The sequence below is a fragment of the Tursiops truncatus genome, chromosome 19 (assembly GCF_011762595.2).
Source record: "Tursiops truncatus isolate mTurTru1 chromosome 19, mTurTru1.mat.Y, whole genome shotgun sequence".
NCBI lineage: Eukaryota > Metazoa > Chordata > Mammalia > Artiodactyla > Delphinidae > Tursiops > Tursiops truncatus.
The window spans coordinates 57097676-57107231 of record NC_047052.1 but is presented as its reverse complement, the minus strand read 5'-3'; the positions used below and the strand labels follow the sequence as shown (position 1 = coordinate 57107231).

At 45.1% G+C, this 9556-nt stretch overlaps 2 protein-coding genes across 3 annotated transcripts in view; both read right to left on the bottom strand.

Annotated features, from left to right (window-relative positions):
- LOC109548891 (mitochondrial import inner membrane translocase subunit Tim8 A-like) overlaps window positions 1-6945 on the bottom strand; it is a 34438-nt gene extending 27493 nt beyond the window's left edge. Inside the window, exons 1-2 of one of the 2 annotated variants that reach the window (XM_033846017.2) lie at window positions 6051-6780; window positions 1-4751 (exon numbers count right to left, since the gene is read on the bottom strand). The exon at window positions 1-4751 is cut by the window's left edge and continues 4340 nt beyond it. In XM_033846017.2, coding sequence (XP_033701908.1) covers window positions 3235-4751; window positions 6051-6084 — 1551 coding nt within the window. In that variant the 5' untranslated portion in view covers window positions 6085-6780 and the 3' untranslated portion in view covers window positions 1-3234. Of the gene's footprint in view, window positions 4752-6050 lie in introns of both variants that reach the window. The other variant, XM_073796320.1, reaches the window with a different exon arrangement.
- LOC109548920 (uncharacterized) overlaps window positions 1-8147 on the bottom strand; it is a 56675-nt gene extending 48528 nt beyond the window's left edge. Inside the window, exon 1 of the mRNA XM_073796318.1 lies at window positions 8097-8147. Within this exon, the coding sequence (XP_073652419.1) occupies window positions 8097-8129 (33 nt within the window). The 5' untranslated portion in view covers window positions 8130-8147. The remainder of the gene's footprint in view (window positions 1-8096) is intronic.
- Window positions 8148-9556: the final 1409 nt, after the last annotated feature.

The following is a 9556-nucleotide window of genomic DNA, read 5'->3' as shown; positions in this document are numbered from 1 at the left end:
TGGCTTTGTTCTTATGTCTGTCTATATCTATAACCTATATAAGATTGTTCCTTTTTTATTGTCCTGACCTCAGGAAGTGAAATTTATTTTAGAAAGAGTTAATTTCCAGTTTTCTGACAAAAATGTTTTCTAAGAATCAGATACCTGAAGAGATACTTACCAAATGTGTATTTGCTCCCATAACAAGGATGCCATGGCAGCATCTGAGTGTGCAATGGGGACACGTAAGCCTGAGATAAAGTTTTAGAACCCCACGATGTCATCTGCTCCTTGGAAGTGATTATGCCACCTGTAAGTGCACTGACAGTGTCTGCATATGGAGAGGAGACAAACTCAGAAAAACATTTCAGACTGTGTAACTATCCAGAGCTATTAAAAGTACTTAGGGTTTCCCTGGTGGCGCAGTGGTTAAGAATCGGCCTGCCAATGCAGGGGACATGGGTTTGAGCCCTGGTCCAGGAAGATCCCACATGTCGCAGAGCAACTAAGCCCATGCGCTGCAACTACTGAAGCCCACGCACCTAGAGCCCTGGCTCCACAACAAGAGAAGCCATCCCAAAGAGAAGCCTGCACACTGCAACGAAGAGTAGCTCTCACTAGCTACAACTAGAGAAAGCTCACGCACAGCAACAAAGACCCAAAGCAGCCAAAAAGAAATAAATAAACTAAAAAAAAATAAAATAATAAAAGTGCTTAATGAGATAGATATCCATGAGGACTGGCAGAAATTGATGGTGGAAAACTTGTTTTTGAAATAATCAAAATCCCACTGGAATGTGAGGAAAAAAAAACACACACACACACCTGACATCTAATAAGTGAGAGAAGGAAACCACTAAAATGTCTACTGGGGATTTTTTAGTAGATTTAAAGGCTTTTCACAAAACATAATTTCTTCCTATAACTCAGAGCATTCATGGTAGTAAAACTGAAGGAAAAAGCAGGGTGAGGAGAGTTAGAAAGTACACCCACAGTTGTGCAAATGAATGTTAAATGTGCATTATCATTTTGTTCCATATTTTAAGATGTCAGTAGGTACCACATGGGGGACTTGCCCGGCGTTCTAGTGGTTAAGACTCTGCACTTCCATTTCAGGGGGCAAGGATTTGATCCCTGGTCCAGGAACTAAGCCCCCACATGCCACGCAGTAAGGCCAAAAATAAAAAAGTACCATATGTGTTTCAGACATGTTTCTAGGAATACAGAATGTATCAGTGCACAACATGTAAATACATATTTTCCTACTGGAACTTACTCTGTATTTGATAGAAAAATAAAATAAGCAGTTCTTCTATGATATTAAGTTGCATAGCGTAATAGAAGGTGATGGGTCCTAAGGAAGTAAGAAGGTCAGCAAATGGGTGATGAAACAATTATGAGTTTATGATGGGTTGAGGCACTAAAATGAGTGTCCATATTTGGATTCATAGTGAAGATGAAAACTGAGGATATATTTTAGGTGTTTTCTTCCTTTCCAATTGCTACATATTCATTATTTTGCCGGTTTTTTTTTTCGTATTGAATGAAATTGGAACTCCAGGATGATACTGAATAAGAGAACAATGAGCAGCTGCCCTCCTTTTATTCTAATGGCAATAGTTTAATAATGGTTCAAAGGTATAGTATTTCTAATTACTCTTTGTAGATGTTGTAGGATTAAGAAGGCTCACTTCTATCCGTAGTTTGATATCTCTCTTAGCGTACTAGCACTGAACATTTCACAAAGAAAAATTTTTTAATTCTCATTCACAATATTATCAGATTTAGAAAATACATATGCAAGACCTATAAAAAGAAATCTAAAAACATTTCCATCCAAAATTAAATAAGATCTACATAAAAGGAGATGTATCATGTTTATGGATTGGGACACTCAGTATTTCTTTCTAAATTAAAGATTAGGAGAATTCCCTGGAGGTCCAGTGGTTAGGACTCAGCGCTTTCACTGCCCTGGCCTGGGTTCAATTGCTGATCAGGCAACTAAGATCCCATAAGCTGCACGGAACAGCCAAAAAATAAAAATAAATTGAAGACTAAATGTAAGCCCAGTGAAACTCCTAGTAGGATTTTTTGTGCTGTATAAGCTGAAAAGTGAATTCTAAACTTCATATGGAAAAGCAAAGAACCAAGAAAGGCTATAATGACTGAAAAAAAGAAAGTCAAAGGAGTATACAACCTTGATTTCAAGACATACTATAAAAACAAATTAGTTAATACATGAAAATACTGGCATAAATAAAGTAGATAAATGCAACAGAATAGAAATTCCAGAAATAAACATATACATAAATGATTGACCGTCGATGAAGATACTAAAGCAATTCAGGGGAAAAGGTATAATCTTTTAAATCAGTATCACTGCAGCAATTGGGTGTCTATATTTTAAAAAATAACTCCCACAATTAATTGAAAATGCTTCCTTTGCATCAATAAAAACCCTAAACCATAAAAGTTACAGGAGGAAACGGGAAAAAGTATAAGAATGGACAAATTAGACTACACTAAAATTAAGAACTTTTTCTCTGGAAAAGTAATTGAAAAGACAAGACCAATTCTGGAAGAAAGTATTGCTAAGTATTTCCATTAGAGGACCGTATTCAATAATTCATGAAGAAATGTCAAAACTCAGTAATTAGAACAACAAATCAAATGAATAGAAATTTCAATAACAATATATGGCTGGAAATTAACACATGGAAGACCACTCAGCATCATGTCATTAGGGAAATGCAAATTAAAATCACTTGATACCACTATACACCTACGATGTCACAAAAATTAGAAACCCTGCACATACCAAGTGTTGGTAAGAATGGAAAGAATGGGAACTTGGGTTCTGGTGTTTCTGGCAAGACTGTAAAAGGATACTACCACTTTAAAAAGTTTGACTGGGGCTTCCCTGGTGGCGCAGTGTTGGGAGTCCGCCTGCCGATGCAGGGGATCGATGCAGGCGCAGTGTCCTCCTGCCGATGCAGGAGGATCCCACATGCCGCTTAGTGGCTGGGCCCGTGAGCCATGGCCACTGAGCCTGAGAATCCGGAGCCTGTGCTCCGCAACGGGAGAGGCCACAACAGTGAGAGGGCCGTGTACCACACACACACAAAAAAGTTTGACCCCACATAAGTTAAACGTTCACCTACTCTACAACACAGGAGTTGTGGTGCTAGATATTAACTCAAGTGAAGGAACACATAAGTCCAGAAGACATTTCTCCAGTGTGAACTTTCCTCTTTTTTATGAGCTTGGAGCTACATACAAAGAATTACACTCATAAGGCCTTTCTCCAGTGTGGATTCTCTGGTGGACAATAAGACTTGTTCTGTAACTGTAAGGCTTCCCACATTCATTGCACTGAAAAGGCTTTACTCCCGTGTGGATTCTCTGGTGGACAACAAGACTTGTTTTGTTACTGTAGGGCTTCCCACATTCACTGCACTGAAAAGGCTTTGCTCTAGTGTGGACATTTCGGTGGCTAACAAGTGTATTCTTCAGCTTGAAGGCTTTCCCACATTCATTACACTCATAGGGTCTTTCTCCAGTGTGGATTCTCTGGTGCTCAGCTAGTCTGATTTTCCTCTTGAAAGCTTTCCCACATTCACTGCACTCATAACGCCTTTGTGCAGTGTGAACATTCTGGTGTTTATTAAGGGCAAAGCTGCTTATAAAGAAATTCCCACATTTCTTACACCCATAAACTTTTTCTCCATTGTGAATTCTCTGGTGTACAATAAGACTTTTTTTGTTGACATAGGCTTTCCCACACTCACTGCACATATGAGGCCTTTCTCCAGTGTGGGTTCTCTGGTGGATAATAAGACTGGTTTTATAACTGAAGGACTTCCCACATTCGGTACACTTAAAAGGCTTTTCTCCAGTATGGATCCTCTGGTGCACAAGAAGTTTATTTCTGTAAAGGAAGAGCTTCCCACATTCACTGCATTTATGAGGTTTCTCTCCAGTGTGGACCTTTTGGTGCTGGACAAGTGAATCCTTGCGGGCATAGGCTTTCCCACATTCATTACACTCATAGGGTCTTTCTCCAGTGTGGACTCTTTGGTGCTGAACAAGTTTACATTTGTAGATGAAGACTTTCCCACATTTACCACAATCAAAAGGCTTTTCTCCTGTGTGAACTCTACGATGATGAGAAAGACCTCCCCTGAGTCTGAAGAATTTGCCGCACTCGCTGCACCCATAAGGTTTTTCTCCAGTGTGAACTCTCAGGTGCTCCGTGAATTTATACTTTTTACTGAAGGCTTTGCCACATTCGCTGCACTCGTAATGCCCTTGTCCAGGGTGAGAGACCTCCCTGCTCTCCCTGCTTCTTCCTGGATGCTGTCCATCGTGGGAGGGCTGGTGCTGGGGAAAGCCCAAGCTGCCTAAGAAAGCCTTCTCAATCTCTCCGCATGTGAACATATTGTCGGGTAAAAAGACTTTGCAGCTCGTCACAAGCAAGGCCCCATTCTCTTCCCTTCTGAGGTGTTTCTCTCCACTGGGCTGCTTCTGGTGCTGTTGTAGGTGAGAAGTGAACATTTTCCCACAAGCCCCAGAAGAGGACGGTTTCAGCCCAGGATGCACTCCTTGGTGCTCAGCCAGGTACAAAACATATTTCTCTACCAGGGCACCCATATCTGAAGTAAGAGTCTTCAGGATAGATAGGTCTGGATTTGGATTCCTGTCTTGTGTCACTTGTTTTACAGAAACACATTGTTCAGAAGTGGCCTCCTCAGTACCTAATGCACTCCAACACCCTGAAAGCACAAAAATGCTGATAAACTGTATGGAGACATTGGTGGTACAGGAGTCCACTACAAATCTGTGCATGACACATGTAGGAATAAGCCCATGGGTTTGTTATTAAAACAAGGGAGGAAGGGTCAAGTGGTAGAAGGGGATACTCTACAATGCTAGGTCTCTGATGGTCGCAGAACAGGAAATGTCTCAAACCAGCAAGAACACAGGATACCAGGTAGTGGCGTCATGCCGGGAGGAGAGGCTAGAACAATCCACTCCTAGGCAGATGGCTTTCAGCAGGACTTTCTGGTGGTGACAAGGGTCAGCTCTGTAGAATGCGTGTCTCAATCCAGGAAAATGCAATTACACCTGACTATCAGTGTTCAAAGACAATGTAAGTAAACATGTACCTCTCATGATACATTAAGGATATGCATATACAATATAAAAAATACATAAAATTGGAGAACAGTGCAGACAGGGGGAAAGGAGAGTTTTGGAGGACACTAAGGTGGAAAACAGGAGTCAGAAATCACAGTAGAAATGAAAAGTGGGCAAAGTGTCAAAATGGGGAGAAGTGGAAGAAAGAAATTAAGTATGAGCATGATGAGTCTTGACGCTGAAAGAGGAGAGAGCAAAGGACATTTCCCTGTAGGATTAGAACTCATCAATGATATCATGCCTTCCTACAGCTCCTGCTCACCAGGCTCAGGATGTAATTAACCCTCGTCCTATGACTAGACAGGGGCCTACCTCGTCAGGCACCCAGGGTTGCCTCCAGCTTTCAGCTCAGGCTGGGTGACTATGAGCCCTACCAGATCAAACTCCTCAGAGGAAAATAGGGCCATTAGGAGAAAGACACTGGCCCAGAGTGAACCAACCAATGACAGATTTCAGGAAAAAAAATGTATCACTAGAAGAACCTTAAGGAGTCGTGCAAAAATAATCTAGGGTTGACCACAAATGCTGACCATGTAAGTGTCTGTAATTCCTGACACAGGCAGTGCAAAAAAAGGGTTAGAATGTGTGACACGGATCTTGCACACATCTGAACAGTTAACACACCTAGCAGTGGCAAAGCTAAGTGGCATCAGCTGGACAGGCTTCAAGCCTCTGAGACCAAAGTCTTCTGTAAAAGGCTTCAGAGCCTATGGTACAGGGCTGAACACACACAGGGTGGGGGAATGCAGCTCAAGTGCCAGGAAATCGGGGAAGTAAGCAATGTCCAAGGTCCAGGCTGGGAAGGATGGAGTGAGCCATGCAAAAAGAAGGGCAGAGTCCCATACGGGGCAATGGTGTGGAACAGGGGTCCTTACCCAGGGAGGCTATAAGTGACAGGTTCTCCAGCATCACGTCACAGTACAGGAGTCTCTGAGCATCGTTAAGGAGACCCCACTCCTCCTGGGAGAAGGACACAGCCACATCCTCAAAGATCACATGGCCCTGTCATGAGGGGGACAAGTGAGTTCACAGCAGCCTCTGCAACCAGAACCCCCAGTTCATGGTCGTCCACCCCAGTGACCCAGCTCAGAGGACACACCAGACCCTGATTCCACAGGAACCTGCTCATGTTACGTCATTCAGTTAAAACAGAGAGGGAGACAAGCAGTCTCACAAGACGCTCTGAGGCTGCCACACAAACCCCCAGCCACTCTCCTCAGAGTCGACTCTCCTAAGATCACACCACACACAATGACACTTGTACTCAGCCCCCTGGAGTAAAGCCTGGGGACAAGGGCCCTGAGTCCATGCTCACATTCCCTTCCTCTCCATTGCCCAGCCCTGCAGGGTCACAACTCCCTCACGTGCCCGACCGTGACCCACACCCCATGCCACCACCTCGGCCCCAGGCCTTCGGCACCTCATCATGTTCCCCTCGTGCCACCCAGCACTCAGTGCTTCCCCAGGCCTCTGCGGGACCCACTGCTACAGGCGGTCCCAGTACTACTTTTTGTCTCCCCACATGGCCCTGATCCCTGTTCCCATGTCAGCACCCAGACATCTTGCGGGCTCAGATGCCCGAGTCCTTGTCCTCCACAGTGTCCCACGTGCTGACCCTGCACCACTCACCCCTTCCTCTCTCTACTCCTCTCATTCCAAGCCCAGCCCCCCAGCCCCCCCCCCAGCCCAGCCCAAGACCCTGTCCCAGCTGCGCTCATCTGCCCTCAGCTGGTCTGTCGTCCAGTCTCACTCACTTCAGGCTCCAACCGCAGTCATCACAAGACTCTGAGCCTATGGAGGGGAAACAATGCCCCAGGCCTTACCTCCCTGTCATCTGACCTCCATTCCTGCTTAGCTTCTGCATCCATACCTTATCCACCCCTTCGAATTCTGTGCCATGACCAGGACCTCCCCTGAGGCCACTCCCACCCCCCACACACTCATGGTCATTGCACTGCCTCATCCATCTTAGTGATGACAGCCACCCCTGTCCCCGTGCCCAGGGAGGGCATGTCCCTCCCCACTCTACAACTTTCATGGCACCCACACATGACCTGAGGGCCTGTAATCTGACCTGGTCCACATGCCATCCACCTCTCAGGGGTATCTTCAATCCTGAACCCCATCCTTCCTGAACTCCATGTGTGTGTTTCTAGTGGCCCACTTGACACCTCCCCGAGACACCCCGGTAATATCTCAGACTCAGCCTGGGGACAAGGAACTCTGGACAGTGCTTCTGTCCATTACTCCTACTTCTGACTTCCCGTCTCAGACATGGCATCCCCACCGTCACCTAGAGGCAAACATCCTGGGGTCATGTCAGACTACTCTCTGTCATCCTGTACAGCAGAAAATCAGCTCTACCACAAACGAGATTCAGAGACTCACCTCCTCTCCTGCTACAGAGCCATTGCCAGGATCCAGTCACAATCGACATTCACCAAGACTGTACCCTCCTCTGGGCCCCCGGCTCCACCCTCACCCCCAGTCTTCTTCCTCTCGGCAGGCAGAACAGCCTCTTCAGACCCAGCGTCAGATCACTTCCCTCTTCTGAGGCCACGTGTCATGGACCCGCCCCCTCAGGAGAGGCCCAGCTCCTCAGGCTGCCATCACAGAAATGACTCATGACCTCAGTATTTATCAGTCCATGTCATGGGTTCGGCAGTTCCCTGAAGACTCCCCTCTCAGTCTCATCTCCAGGCTGTGCCCAAGGACATGTCACCACTTGACCTTCTCCACTGGACACATGGGAACACCTTTGTACAACTTCTGGCTTTGATTAATGGTCTTGTGCCTGAGATGATGCCAGGGCCCAGACCTAAGGGCCCATAATCCCAGGACAACACTGTCTTCTATATCTGTGTGTCAGGACTAGGGGTAGCGATGATGTCTGGGTAGGTACTGGGGCTTCTTCCACTTACCTGTCCAGGGACCATAAATGCTGCTGCTACCATGGGAACCTGTGAAAAGAGGGAGTATCTGAGGTAAAGGTGATTATGGTGAGGATGTAAAGGCTGAGCTGTTTCTTCCCTTCCTTTTCCTGGACATGAGTCATCTGAGGCTGACTTCTGACCTCAGATCCTCACTCTTCAGAGCTATAGCTTGACAACTCGATAGGCTTAGACAAAGACTCAACATCCTTGGGACTTCCCTGGTGGTCCAGTGGTTAAGACTTCAAGCTTCCACTGCAGGGAGCCCGGGTGCCATCCCTGGTTGGGGAACTAAGATCCCACATGCCGTGTGGTGTGGCAAGAAAAAAACACTCACCCTCTTTGAGTCTCAGTGTCTTCATGTAAATGGCAACACTTAGGATGTCTAACTCATAATGTGTACATACCAAATGCATTATTACCTCTCCCATGGTAAGATTCAGCTATTACAGAACACAGGATTAAGATTTCTATAAATGTTTTTGAAAATTACGTTTTTCTTACATGTCTTTCAAGGCTTTCTGAGACAAAGTATCTTTTTTCAGCCACCAATTATCTAATTTTATGACACCACCATGGTGCCCTAAAATTCATTCCTATTATTACACTACCTGAACTTAGTGACAGAATCCACAGGTTTAAGGCATCAAACCCATAAACTGCCCTCTTTTGAGAAGCCAGTTCCGAGCCCTGGTTCCCAGGCTACCAGGACTTCTGTCCCACTTGGCTACAAATTCAGGGTTTCCCATGAACCCCTTCTCTGTTTTGATAATTTGCTGAAATGACCCATGAAGTTAGGAAAACACTTTTCTTACTTTTTCTGGTTTACTGTAATGTATACAACTTTGGAACAGTCAAATGGAAGCGACGTCTAGGTCAGGGTTGTGGGGGATGGAGGGCAGCAGGGGGTTTCTAGGCCTTTTCAGTACATGCCACCCTCCCAGCACTTCCACCATTTCAATGTGTTCACCAATCTGAAGGAACCTTGAATTTCATTGTTCAGCAGTTTTTACACTTAATCTCCAGCTCCCCCCTGATCCTTGGGAGGTCCCATGTGGGGATGAAAGTTTAACGTTCTATTCACCTTATTTTCCTGGTGATCAGTCCAATCCTGAGGTTATCTAGGGGACCCACCCTAAGTCAAACTCCTTTGTGATTAAAGAGGCTAGTTGTGAATAACAAAAAACAATCTTAAATCCAGGAAATTCCAAGGGGTTCAGAGCTCTAGGTGAAGAGCCCAAAATAAAACCTAAACATATGTATATTATTATAGCACAGATATATATTCTCATTTTAAGCAGTTATTACTTGTTTACACAAGATTAACTTGCTAAATCTATACTTTTTCTTTTTCTGTTTTTTTTTTTTTTGTGTGGTAAGTGGGCCTCTCTCTGTTGTGGTGGCCTCTCCCGTTGCCATGGCTCACGGGCCCAGCCGCTCCGCGGCATGTG